This window comes from Lineus longissimus, chromosome 9 (assembly GCF_910592395.1).
Source record: "Lineus longissimus chromosome 9, tnLinLong1.2, whole genome shotgun sequence".
Taxonomy (NCBI): Eukaryota; Metazoa; Nemertea; class Pilidiophora; order Heteronemertea; family Lineidae; genus Lineus; species Lineus longissimus.
The window spans coordinates 17,956,255-17,970,419 of record NC_088316.1 but is presented as its reverse complement, the minus strand read 5'-3'; the positions used below and the strand labels follow the sequence as shown (position 1 = coordinate 17,970,419).

General features: G+C 42.6%; 2 protein-coding genes across 3 annotated transcripts; both read left to right on the top strand.

Moving 5' to 3' along the window:
* Nucleotides 1–5,666, top strand: LOC135493857 (uncharacterized). Its single transcript, XM_064781478.1, has 8 exons — nt 1–65; nt 913–1,077; nt 1,312–1,546; nt 1,903–2,399; nt 2,695–2,832; nt 3,079–3,234; nt 3,641–3,718; nt 3,919–5,666. Exons 2-8 carry the CDS (start codon nt 916–918, stop codon nt 4,927–4,929), a joined length of 2,277 nt encoding a protein of 758 aa, XP_064637548.1. The 5' UTR covers nt 1–65; nt 913–915; the 3' UTR covers nt 4,930–5,666.
* Nucleotides 5,667–6,997: 1,331 nt separating this feature from the next.
* Nucleotides 6,998–13,877, top strand: LOC135493962 (uncharacterized). 2 transcript variants are annotated; one of them, XM_064781658.1, is made up of 13 exons: nt 6,998–7,087; nt 7,438–8,504; nt 8,737–8,843; nt 9,121–9,375; nt 9,521–9,670; nt 10,144–10,319; nt 10,445–10,539; nt 10,738–10,859; nt 11,064–11,374; nt 11,481–11,673; nt 11,814–11,933; nt 12,161–12,847; nt 13,021–13,877. In XM_064781658.1, exons 2-13 carry the CDS (start codon nt 7,439–7,441, stop codon nt 13,150–13,152), a joined length of 3,414 nt encoding a protein of 1,137 aa, XP_064637728.1. In that variant the 5' UTR covers nt 6,998–7,087; nt 7,438; the 3' UTR covers nt 13,153–13,877. The 2 variants fall into 2 exon arrangements, with proteins under 2 accessions (XP_064637728.1, XP_064637727.1); XM_064781657.1 differs by having other exon boundaries at nt 7,428–8,504.
* The last annotated feature ends 288 nt before the right edge of the window (nt 13,878–14,165 follow it).

Here is a 14,165-nt window from a genome sequence, read left to right as displayed (position 1 = left end):
CTGGTCGGTCACGTGTATAGGAAGCCATTTACAGTGATTCTTACTGCGTAGTTCTTCAAGGAAAGGTGAGTTAATTTCAGTAATTGTTTGTTTGTTTGTTTGTTGTTGTTTTTTTAATGTATTGTTTTATGATACAAAGCGATGGTGGATCTGGAGTAGGAATAGGCCTATCAACATTTACATAATTATTCGTAACTTCATACCTTGTATAAGAATCGAATAAGATGAAGAAGATGGAAATGGACATGTCGGTAGCCAGAAGCCTACACTTGCATCTTAGCTATCGAAGGTCCAATCATCGTATTGATGGACCGGACTTCACTGAAAAGTCAAGTCCGTTCCATCATTTGGAAATCTCATATATGCAGTGGAGGTCGTGTGGTAGTCCCGGAGTAACCTCTATCCGTATTTCCCATTTGTCAGTGCTCCCCTCACGGATAAGGCGACCACTAACCGAACAGCAACCATTGAGGCCTGATCTATTGTAAGGGGAAACACTCACACATTTAGAAGCACTCACGGATGGGAGTGTAACTGAGCTAAAGTAAGCAGGAACCCCTCATTTGAAAAGGATGGGCCAAACCCTTGATTGAGTAGGTAGTCAGTCAGATGTATCATGTGGTTGTTTTCAATATTTCAGAGTTTCAGTACAATAGAAAGCTAGCGAGACCATGGCTTTTCAGTAGGGGGAAACACAGAAAAACTTGTCAATCTCTCTTCAGCGTTCCTAAACAAAAGAGAAACACTAAAAAATGTTACACCGACAATTTTTGCAATCTGTTTGGCCTAAACTATGGTGCCTCAAACGCTATTCCATCCTGAGCTTCAGAGCCTTTAACTCGACACTTAATTACCTATAGCTCAGGAGCATTACAACTGGCCCTCGGTATTTGACGATCTATCTTGTTTTAGAGTATGGCGACTCGTAAACTACTGCCGCTTCCATTTGATGTAGTTTCTGATGGAACCGATGATTCTATCCCGTCAGAATGTATCATCATGACTAATTCGGCTGATTCGGGCATATGTCAAGACTATGAGCAGCCCGAGGACGAGGCAAACGCGTTATCAATTGTGGTAAGTTTGGGTGAACCTGTATCTGTCGAGTTGAAGAAAGGTCTCCCTGCATTCAAGGTTTAATCGATTTCATTGAAGGCCCGTAAGGACATGCAGTTAATGCCGGCGATGAAAATCATTATCTGCGAAATGTGAGATTGTTATACAGTAAAACCTGTCGTTTGATTTCCGCGTCGTCATAGGTCACAGTCTCCGTTGGACAGAATTATTATATTTGTTTGTCTTACCTTCCAGGAGACACAATGTCGTGGCAAAACAAACGGTAGAACGCTGTATGCGAACACTTCCGCAGATGAGCAGTCTGGTCGAATTGGGGGTGGGAAGTTTGTACTTGACAAGAAGGAGATGATGAAGATGGTGAACAAACTGGGTGATCTAATGGCGACTCAACAAAAGACCAAGTCGACAAGTCTCACAGCTAAAGTCTTCTGCAAAGCAAATTTTGCCATGGCCATTGTTGGAGAAGAAGGTAATGTAATGCTACATTCAATCGTCAGTAATGGCTCTTGAGCCTTCAGACTCCTACCCTCTATAGTTGTAGGGCAAGGGGTTACATCCGTAGCTTTCCTTCATCGAACTGAATATGTGGCAGAGCGTCTGCCATTTATGTTGCATTTTTATAATAATAAAATGTTACCGAGCCAGCCACCGCTGGAAATATACATGTAACAATTGGTATGATATCAGTTTGTCTGCTGTTTTCACAAAGAGTCGTGTAATTGACGAGGGTCTGTGGAGGGGGCAAGTGCCCCAACGGTCAGAAAAAAAGTGTTTCATGACTATAAAAGCCACATGCCTGATATGATGTTCCTTTTTTGATTACAGGCGGTCGTTTGTTTTTCTCCGATGGCTCACTGATGTTGGTTGTACCCCGAGGTGCCCTCGCGGAAGAAAAGGTCATCTACGTATACAAACCAATCAACTCGGAACAGCTTGGATTGACCGGCGATACCGGCAAGGTGATTTACTACGGTCCAACACTTCTTTGCGGAACAGAAGGCACAACTTTCCTACGCGACGTTAAGTTATCTTTTCAGCATTACGCGCAACGGGGTAGTGATCCTGTGTCCTTCAAGGTGCAGAAGAGCGACAATACCACATCACCTTGGAACGTCCTTGACGACAAGGATGTTACTATCCACAAGAGGACGGTTGATGTCATGCTGTCCAGTTTTAGCCTCCTTCAGTTTATCGTCGATGGTCAGATGGAGGCTCATGTTCCGATGAAGGCAATGGCATGTGTTTGCGGAGTTCGCCTGCTACCTGGGAGTGAGAAAGTTGCCCACGTGTACTTGGTGGAAAATGATTCTTGTGTAATTCAGGTCAGTTTTTACATAATAATAACATGATATACATACTGCCATTATCGGGGTCTCAGAAAAGGCGAGCGGGATATGGTCAATAGGCAACATAAATGGATCAGTTGGTGTCCCTTTCTGTTGGATAATTTCTTACATCCCTTGAAGATGTCTCATCCAAACACCATAGTTTAAAGGCCTGCTCCTAGAGTAACCAGACTAGCCTGCTATAGGAATCATTCTATCCCAAGGATCTTTGACTTCTTGAAGCATACGGATAGAAAACCCTGCGTCTATTTGGCACCATCTTCTGTTTAAGGCCACCAAGATTTACCTCAAGGACAAGGGATGCAAAGAGAAAGATATCGTTATTCTTCCTATTAAGATCGATCCACGGATTGATGTAACATTCACTGTTCTTACTTCAAACCTCCAACTGGATGGATGTTTGGAAAGGGTAAGACGGGGAAGAGATTTACTTTATGGCGTTTTTGCATCGTTTCTTGTGCATTAACAGGATTTGTACAAGACTCTTTAGAAAGTTTCGATACCCATGAATTAACCATCCTGAAAATGCATAAGCAGTATGTGTTGGATACCGTTATGGAAAAGAACTTAATTAAAATTATTCCATGATCTATCCTGATCATTGTTGATGACTTGTTCTTTCTTTTCCAAATTGTTTAATCCTTTTGACTTGCAGGCCACAGCCTCTATTAGGCCAAGCTCAAAACAGCTTGCAGACATCAGTCTTGACCTCAGTAGCAGTGCCACAACTCCAGCAAAGTGCATCAAAGTCTGCCAGGGGGCTGAGTCCATAGCATTCTATAACATACCAGATGAATCATTTGAGCACCATGTAAGTCATGATTCGAAAAGATCTGCATTACTGCCAAAGCCCCCCCCCCCTCATCACATGTACATGAGCTCCTATGTATGAGGGATAAAATATCAGGTCGACATCAATTTGGGTCAATTAAGGAAGCTGTGCCGTCCCGCTCCTGAACATTTTGTTGCTGTGTTAATTAAATCAATCCAATTAGAAGGATAAACTCTACAGTAAACAGCTTATACAGGACGGTGTATAGAGTCAATCATGTCCTTTTATGAAGCGTGTCGCGTCGTTGTAGTCTAAAGTGATGGTGAACCAACAAGTAGGATGAGGCCTCGGGGATATTAGTCATACTATTCTATAGATCCATTGACGCTCTGGTCACATTGGCAGATTTCCTGCCTGTAACTAATGCGTTCATGCTTCTTGACAGACAACATTGTTGACGACACCATACCAGGCTGATCAAGATTTCAGCTTTGAGATTCCACCACCGTTGTCGACTGAAGAGGTGAGGCACTCTGTTACAAGAAAGGGTGTATCATATATAATAATATGATAAAGAAGAACAAATGAAATATGAAATGACAAAAGTGAAGATTTATCTTCTTAATTGTTGGTCGAATGAAAATGACATTGGCTTCACAATTTTGATTGATTACGTACGGATTCTTTCTTCTGAAATAAAAAAACTTTGATAATCGGTTTCAGCTCCCCGAGGAAGCAAGAGGTCTGCGCAGCGGAGAATACTCGTTCGAGGTCTACGATGGCTCTCACAGAATGGATGAGGGTAATGACGGTACAGCTGGAGACGCTGGGGGAGAATCCAGACTCCAAGAAGCAACAACACCATCGCCTGGTTCTTGCCAAACTCAAAGAAGGGGTTCTGGGAGCACGGTGGGCAGCCCAGGTACACAAGAAGCAACGAGTTCTACACCGAGTCCAGTGGGCCCAGGCGGCCTATCACAAAGAAGGGGTTCTGGAAGCATGGTGGGCATCGAAGGCACCGAAGAGGTAAGAAGTCCTTCATCGCGTCCGCCAGATCAATTCCTTTTGCAAAGAAGGGGTTTAGGTAGCGTTATGGGCAACCCAGCAACCCAGAAAGCAACAAGTTATTTATGGAGTCCACTATTTGATAGGTTCTGGACTGGAACCAACGGGCCGAGCAGCTTAGAATTTAGAAGCATTAGCGAGTGCGAGGGCGCCGAAACCAAGCGAGCAGCTGGCCAACCCAGAATAGATGTGAAAGAACAGCCAATTAGTGAAATGTTGGGACGAAGTACCCGCAGAGCAAGAATTGCTGCCATACCTGAAACTTCTTCAATGCGCGGTACATTTATCGGCACTTGTGTTGAAAGACCCAGGAACAGCCGCAGGACATCCCTCCCCGAGGAACCCGCAAGAAACCTGCTCCCACCCATGAATGACCAGCCTCGAAAGGATTTGTCCGAAGAGGCCCGTGGTATAGACTTGTTCGGAGGCAGAGCAAGTACAAAGGCAGTTATTCCATCCATTCGTAGCGATGCGGTCGAGATAGGTTATACCCGTGGGCGTAGGGCATCCCTCCCAGTGTCTTTCCTACAATCAGTGAAAATTGACGGCGCCCAGGCCCTGCCACTGAGTAAGCCTACGCATCGAACCCGTAGAGCAAGTATAGATGTCGTTACCTCTTCAGTTCGTAATGAGATAATGGGAAAGGTACTGCTTAGTCCCCTGCACTAAAAGCATGAATTATATGAGAAGGTAAAACTACGTTTCCTGCACAAGAAAATATAATGAGGTGATGGGAATTGTTTGCTTGTACTACATGAGAATGTTAAAATTGTGAAATAGTTATATTTATTATGCTATGACACAATGGCAAGATATAATGTATATGGAATGGCCAAAGAATTGGAAGGTGGCAAAATTCCAAGCATCAGTACATGTCCAGAGTAATCGGGGCTAAAGACGGCATACATAAGTGTCCACCTCGCGTTCATCTTTGCAACTTGGGAGAGTGCAGGTTTTCGTTACATAAATTTGTTGTGCCATATTCGGAAAGAAAATATTGAATTTCTCAGAATAGTGTTATGTATTTATCAGGTGCATGATCACTCCGACAGTTTATAACCGTACCAGGGATATGTGCAATCTGACTCTAATGCGTTTGCGTCACCATTATCGAGCTCCACAAAGGGTGAGTGATTTAGCGATCCCAAAACATTGTGGGTCAAGATTGGATATGTGTAACGACTTAATTACTCTTTAGCATGCCGACTTATCGGCAGTGAATATCAGTCATAAAGCCACCTCCACCTCTGAAGGATGGATATACGCAGTGGCACAATGATGGTGGATCGGCATGACTCTTATCTCGTTTCCGAGTTCTTACTGTATGTGAACTAAATAGTCTATCGACTTGAATATACTGTATATGAGTAAACATATGTAAATTGTAAAGAATAAAAAGTGAAACGTTGAGAAATGTTTAAAAGTCTCATTTCAAATTTCTTGTCCCTGATTTTCAAGTTTGAAGACGAACAAATCCAGCTTGAAGTATTGCCCCTATGCAACGAACTAGAGTATAATGCCGGTGCTATAATCTTTTGATATGTTTTTCTACTTGGCTTGGTCTATTCAAACAGAAAATCAAATAGGTCATTATCACCATTGTCACCTATATATCGTGTAAAATGAGCCTAAATGTGAAACCCAGTAAAAAATTTAAGAAAATGACCCCATGAATAATCAAGGCGTTGAGTGTCATCTAGCCATTATACGGAGCATCTGCGCGTCTACTTTATTGCTACAGGTATAGGCTACTCTTGTCTAGATAACACCGCCAATTACAAATTGTTGATGTGAAAGTACCCTCGGGGGGAGAAGTACGTGGCTGTAATAGCTTTTCTACCAGAAAGGTGTGTTGGTCCTTTCCTCGGGGACAGAATTATATCATGGATCCATCATCCAACAAACAAAGGAAACTTATCTAAAGCTAACAATGAGTGGAATGTGATTATGAATATCATAAGATGTTGTTGTCATAACGAAAGGCTGGAAGGGTAAGTTACTCGATAGGCAGCGATAGATAGTAGGATTCTTTGTCTTCGAGCTCGGTGAATGTTGAAAGCATGGTTCGTAACAGAAACAGCAGGCGATGTTTCAAAATCCCAATTATCGGTGGATATTGCAGCAACACCAAACCAATGTATATCCCATGAAGAACTGAGAGTTGATATCCTATGTAGGCCTATAATAGTACGCTCTTAAAAGTGAGGGGTGTTCATCAGAGAAGTGGGTTTTTGAGCTTCGCTGAAATGCCTCCATAGTCCATATTAGTGTTGGCTAAACACTAAACGATTTTCAAAGCTCAAAAACTCTCATTTTTAAGGGTGCATACTAGTAAAGCAATTTTGTCATCACTGGGACGTACCGAACATTAACCCTTGATTTCCTCAGGATGGTGAAAGGAGGAGACTTCAGCAATAGGATTGACATAAGTAGACCTATATATTATAAGTCGCCATCTATTTTCATCACAACAGCAACTCTCAATTCATGATTGTGTTAACTAATTACTACATTCCGCACTGTTCAGAATTTGAGGTTTCAGACATGCAAATAAATGAGGTTTTGCCAATTGTCAGTGGAAATGGACTGCAGTTCATATTCAAAATTATTCCCGGGAAAATATTCCCGGGTCACCTGACTTACACGTGATTATTTCCCGCCACTAAGTGACGTCATGGTTAGCGTATACAAATAAGTAGAGTTCTCTATTTGTGTAGTTTTTCTGGAATGGTCCAAATCGCAATATTTTGATAAACATTTGAATATTTGTCATGAAAAATAATCGGAAACTCCACAATATCCAGATCACATAATCTTACAAAGAAAGGTAAATAAAACGTGGTAATCTGCTGTAGGTTTATGATAGGTTCGTTGTGATGACAACTGCATTTCGAAGACTCTTCTGGACTTAGCAAAGCTAGCAAGTCCGTTTTTCAGCTAATCAGGGTGTCTCAAAAACACAGGCATTTGACTTGTGAAGGAATATGAATCGAGGGACTATCTTTCCGTTTACGCCACCACCCGTCCCAGTATGGGTGGCGGTGTAAACAGAAAGAGAGTTCCTCGAATCATAGAGTCCTTCACAAGTCAAATGCCTGTGGTTGGCCTGGACCCTGGTGATATACTCATCGAGTCATAGACTATTTATTACTACTATCATTGCTCAGCCTTATTCAGAATGGAGCCCTCTGTCACTGTGGATAAGATTACTATGCAGCCAAGCAGCCGAAAGACAAAACCTGCACTGATGAGAAGAAGTTTAGCTGAAGAGTCCGCTCGTTCAGGTTCACGAGTCAAGACTGAGAGAGCTAGATCAGTGAGTGCAGATTCTGTGAAGACTCGTCCACTGACTGCAAATCAGCCCAGGTTGTCTGTTGGTGGTAGTAGCATTTATAGATCTCAGATGGCAGACATAATGGTGAATAAACCATTAGTAGGAACAGTGAAAGCTGAAAAAATCAAAGCGAGTTCAAAAGCAATTAGAGAGAGAGAGCAGGAAAATGGATCCAGAGTTCCAATGAAAGTTACAGTGACTAAAAAGACTGGGTCAGAACCAATGCAGAGGAAAGTGCAGAGAGAAAAACCTGTAAAACAGACATTTGTAGAAAATGCAGCATTAACTGATTTGGATCTAAATTTGGACTCATGTGCATCAGGATCGGAGTATAAATCTGACAATGCTGCCTACATGGTTGCAGGGCTCCAGTCCAAAAGACAAGGCTTGTCCAACTCCAACAGAAATGGCGCTGTTGGTCAGTGTGATCCTGATGTTGCAATATGGATCAATGGACTAAAATTTAAAAACCCAGAAAAGTATGTTAAGCTTTTTGGTGAGCAAGAAATCGACATGGAGTCTCTGAGATTGATCAGTGAAAAACATTTGAGGGCTATTGGCATCACTGCTGTTGGGCCTCTCAATAAACTTATGCAAGGTATTCGTGACTTGAGAGGAGACACATTTGAACGCTATCTTGAACAGTTTGACCTAAGCAGGGTGCAGCCATCGAAAGTGCAAGGTCATCGTCAAAATCAAAAGAAGGACATGGTTGATTCAAAGATCATGAATGGTAGAGCTGGTCAAGAAAAGGGTAATGCGCAGAGAGGTGATTTAAGGATTGTGTCGACTAGGAGCCAGTCTGGATCAGAAGAGAATGATGTATCGGTGAAGGGAGGGGGCTTAGACATGATTCCAGTCAAAGAACCAAAGAAAGCAAGAGTTGGGATGAAGACGAAGCAGTTTCAGCGTAAGTGTTTTTGAAATGCTGATTGTGCATTGAATGCTTCCGAGGACAACTGTGCCATAATAATTCTTTGTTAGTTTGTTAGTAGTGTTTGGAAGTATTTTAGTTTCAGTGACAATAAATAGCACCAGGGAAACCAGGAGGTGATCTCCTCCATGTTTATGGATATTCCAGGAAGTTGGGCTAGGACTAGGAGAACAGATGACCCATACTGAGCTACATCGCTTATTTCCAGCTAAAGAAACCATCAGTTCTGAACAGAAGAAGAAAGAAAAACTTCTGGAAGTGAGGAAAACCGCACGCGAGAGATTGGGGACTCATAAGAAAATTGAGCAAGAAAAGGTAGGTGTTGTTAAAGTGTTTGCTTCAGTAATTAGCGACTTATGGGCGCTTGATGATGGTATCATCCAGTATCATTTGAAAATACTAAGTGTTTACACCGACCTCTGAAAATTTATTGCATTCATTTACCATCAAGTTGTGAATAATCATGTAGTGTCTGATGCTGCAATTTTGGTGTTCTTTGCCATATAGTACCAAGGGTAGATTTGTATATCCCTGCTAGTACCAGTTCTACTGACATAGGGACATTATAATTAATTTATATTCTTCTTTGTAGCTTTTGAAGAAGAAAACCGGAGTTCCAATTCAAAATAGAGATTTCGAAGGCGACACCGCTGTTGGCCTATATGGACAAAATGTGTCATCAGCTGAGCCTACCCCCAGATTTGGAGATGAATCGAAAGCTGAATGTTCTACTGCCAATACTTTTAATGCATCCACTCCTGCAGAAAGTACCTCAAGAAACCCATGGGCCTCATCTGTTGGACTGCAGGCTGAGGAAGATGTACTTGTGAAGAGTACTGAAGCCCAGGTATGAAACTGGTCTTCTTTTTGTCTCTCCTTCTGAGGATGAGGATGATCATGATGGAATCCACTTCTTTAACTCCGTGTCTCAACTCCAGTCCTGGGGGCTTAACTATGAGTCTAAGGCTTACTCTATATATTTTGTGTTCCAGATGCGCGAGTTACAGCTTCAGGGTAGAGCCAATGAAGTTGTGACAAGAGACCTGATTGAGAAGCTGCAGGACCAGCTCAGGTCGATTCGTGTTCAGGTGGGAGATAAACCTGGTCGGGATGCTGGGGAATTGGTCAAGAGAGATTTCAAGGTATGAAACAGAATACCCTTGCCTTGTTCGTTTGCAACCCTGAGCAAGTAGCTTCACATCGATTGCACCGTCCTTCAAGTGGATATATAACTGATATCCTATACCGGGTAGACAGTAATTTGCAGTGGACTTAATAATCAGGTCGAATCCTGAGGCACTGCTAGGTTATGTTATACTAGTAACCCAGAAGTAGGAGGCAAAAACTTTCAATCTTTGGAGAAATCACCCCCAGGAGCAAAACGAATCTGTAGATGAGGTACCTCTGTAACCGCTACTTAACAATCCCAATAGACATAATGAGTGATCACAATGAAAATAGCTAGTTTTTGGACCTGTTTACATATGTCCAACGTGTAAAGGAATTGAAATCCTGGTGTACTCTCATGGAACTTGCCGTAAAAATGGGAGTTCGAGACTAATCCTACTCCTCCATTGCATAGTAACCTTACATCTGTCCTTCTAATATCCTTCAGGTTGTTGAGAAATCTAGAACTCCAGAGGACCCTCTAACTTCTGAAACTCCCCTGCCCTCTCTGTCAACCCGCACGTCACCCCCTCGGCCTAAATCCAGCCCCCTGAAGTCGATGACAAAACATGAACTGATCAGTGAAGTCAGGAAGCAGAAGCAAGAATACAACCAACAGATCAAGTAAGTTTATAAAGGGCGCTGTACCTAGTGTACTGTCATTGTCACTGACGATTTGGTGAGAGTTTGTGATGGCATTCTTGTACAAGGTACAACATTAACAGTGTTACATATTTCTCTTTGTTTAGAAACTTGGAATCAGAACTTGGACGGCTAATGAAAAGAGGCGATCCGGTGAAAAGTTGTGAATTACCAATCGCAGATGTGGTCTTCCGTGAAGAAGGTTAGTTGCTTCTAGTTCTCAGGTTGTGGTGGAATTGCCTCCTGTTTTGGTCTTTAATGCCTATGGCTAACTAAAGATCTCTCGAAGGGGGAGAATTACATTGAGTGTAAATGTCCAAGCTTGAACTATTGAAAGAGATTCTTCAAGATACAACTCCAAACATCATTATTTAGTCGAAAAGTCCTTGTATTCTTTCAGATTTGATTGGTGAGGGCGCATTTTCTAAAGTCTATCTCGGATCCTTCCAAGGAGTTGAGGTGGCGATAAAGAGATTGACGGTACCCCTTGATCGCCATGACAAGAACTACTTTGCTGCTGAGGTGAGCTTTGGTTGAGTTGACACTTTGTTTATCTTCCTGATGCTTTATAAATGATGCATTTTCATGCAGCAATTTGCACCATGTCACTGACTCCATTTCTGCAGGCATTTTAGGCTAATAATCATAGGAATGGTATCTTTGCTGAAGCAGAAATGCACGACAATACTTGCTGAAAGGCCTTTTCCATCTTGTTACTCCTTCTAGGTTAGCCTATTACGAGAGCTGCGTCACCCCCACGTCGTGCTACTGGTTGGAGTTTGTACCACCGCCACTCTCCCGCTGATGGTCCTTGAATACATGTCAGGAGGGAGCCTCTTCGCGGCCATCCATGATTCTGCTGCACCGCCCTTCGACCATGTTGCTTATCACAACATCGCCAAAGATATCGCCCTTGGGATGAACTACCTTCATCGCCATCGGCCTGCCATTCTACATCTTGATTTGAAATCGACGAATGTTCTGTTGAGTGTTCATCAGAGGGCGAAAATAGCGGATTTCGGATTCTCAAAATTGAGGTAACTTTCATAATTTTTATCACTCCAGTGACTGGTGGGCATCAAATTTGTTGAGTTTCTACTATTATGATAAATACGATACCTCATATCTGTTCTTCTTTCACAGACATGAAGCGGACATGGCAGCGAGTCGACAAGGGCGAGGCCAGACTATGCTGAGGGGCACACCAGCATGGATGGCCCCTGAGATGCTGTCCGGGGGTGAGGTCACCATCAAGGCAGATGTCTACAGTTTTGGGGTCATACTCTGGGAGATGTACACTCGGGAACATCCTTACCACGGTTGCTCAACTTTTCAGGTAAACATTTCAAAATTTCAGTAGATCTGTAAACTATACTTGGCAAGTGTAAGCATTGGCAGGTTGTTGACTGGTATTAAGACATGTTGCGTCCCCTCTATCCAAACTCTTCTTACTCTCATTCATGTCATTCATTTCAGGTGCTGGAATGCCTGCGCACCAACAAGCGTCCAGTTATTCCCTCCAATTGTCCTGCCACACTTTCAGCCTTGATATCAAGTTGTTGGAATCATAATCCGGCTAAACGACTACAGTTCAAGGTAAGTCAGAAGCTCTCTCAACAATTTCGGAGGGTTTGTGATGTAGTAAATTGTAATTCGTTAAACATATATGATATTCTCTTGAATTTCAAGTCTTTGCTATTCACTGTAGCTTTTGAGTTGTGGTCCTTATCCCATTGGAAGGAAACTTGACAGGAGGGTGGTCAGTTGTCATTCATGTATATCATCAAACTCATGACTTAACTGCGTTGTATATTTCTTTGTAGGACATCCTTGTCAAGTTAGAAGATCTTGCATTTCCACCAGAATGGAGAACCCTTTTTGATGCAGCCAACGTGCCTCAACTCGCTTTGGAGGACATTGACTCGGCCAGGGAAATTGTCGGATTCGTCAGCAAGACATTGGAGAGAGATTTAGAAAGTTGGCACTCAAGTCAAGATGGGAATGAAGTAGATTTTCCGGTGCCGCAGCTTGATTTGACGCTGATTGATTTGGAAGATGAGGAGGAAGATGAAACAACAGAGAGTGACCGTGTTTCATCAGAGCAGAGTCGAGTATCGCAGCGGGATAGGGTGTCGCTAGATTCTTGGGAATCTGAAGGTGTTACACCAAGGTCAGAACAGGATGAGAAGTCTGTGGATTCATGGGAGTCTGTGCCTGAGCCTCTCGAACCCTCGCAAGTTTCCAAGGGGGTGAATATTCCACTGCCACCACCCCTGCCAAGCTCCAGTCTTCCTGCTACATTGCCAAAAAGACCTGTGGAAAGCAAAAGTCCAAAAGTCACATTGAAGGGTCCACTCAAAGATGAAGTGCTGCCAAAAGTCCAGGCAGAGGATTTGATTGCCCAGCGGTGCCTGCTTCGATCAACGACCAACCAGCACCCAAGTCAGCTCAAGGATCTGAAGGATATACCAGCTGAAACACTCACTAGCATCGCAATGATTCTTAAACAGGTCAGTATTGTCAAATAAGCATCAATCTGGTTATTTTTTTAACATTTCAGAGAGCATGGTGGACAGTGTCACAACAGATACAGCCTATAGCAGATCTGCTGGCCGGTATAAGTGGTTTTGAGTGCCAAAGACCCTGGTTACTAATAAATTCTACTAATTTTGCTATCTTCCAGGCAGTGGAGAAACGTCGTCTAGCCTTGAAGGAAGGTAATGGTACTGATCGGTCGACTGAGGGCTTGGAGGGAGGTGCATGGTCCACTGCTGAGTCATCTCGCCCTGATACTTTCAGAATGGATGAAATATAGACTGGTTTTGAAAGAATTGTACCTCAGTGTTTTCAAATACATGAAACTTGAAGCTGAATGAATGGAACGATCCACTTGAAGATCACTTCATGAACTGGCACACAGGTACCAGTCCTGTGAACATGTTTTTAATGATAATCAAAATGATTAGTAATTGTTTTTTGTGCTGAGATTAATTCCAATGAGATTGGGAGGAGATTTCTGTTTGTAATTTATATATTTTTCATGTCAGTTTTATTGTTCTATACCTGTACATGTACTATTCTTGGTTCTTTGTATACCGATAGGGCTGCTTTAGGATAGATAGATTATACAGCAACCCTGCATATCAAAATTCATTCATGTTTTTAGAAGTACATGTGCCACCCTGTAAGTTACTACTGTACTGGTATTTCTACACATATTTATGTCACCTCACACAATAATTTACCAATGTAAGGAACAAATCCAGGGTCTTCGTTAAGGGATTATGTCAACTTGATTTCGAAGCTTAAAAGACAGACACTGTTTCTCTCTCCCTTGACCCCTCCCCTATGGAAAGACGAATAATGAAATCTTCTGGCATCAACATTTCATTTCGATTATACTTGGCTTATCAAGCTCCAAGTTTATATTCAAAAGCTCTTTCCGGGCATGCTGTATCTGTAGATGTACATGTAGGTACTTAGAGAAGGATCACATAATAAATCATACAAACCTGCAGGTCAGGTTATATATTTATCAAATATCGAGTTGTTGTTTACTTTGGGCACACCGGAACTGAGAATAATAGGCCTTATCAATTGAATACTGGCAAGGAGGCAAATATTTTTGGTGAGGGAGAGCCCAGTGCACAGTGAGATGGAAGCTTTGAACAAGGGAAAAGTGGTCCGACATCCTTTATTCTCGTCCTGAAGGATGGATATACACACACAACAACGATAGATCGGTATGTCCCGATATTGTCCTGTACTCTTGGTACATGAGCTGTCCCACTGATTAGGTGGGGCCTGTCTTAGTGCACAGTGGAAGCC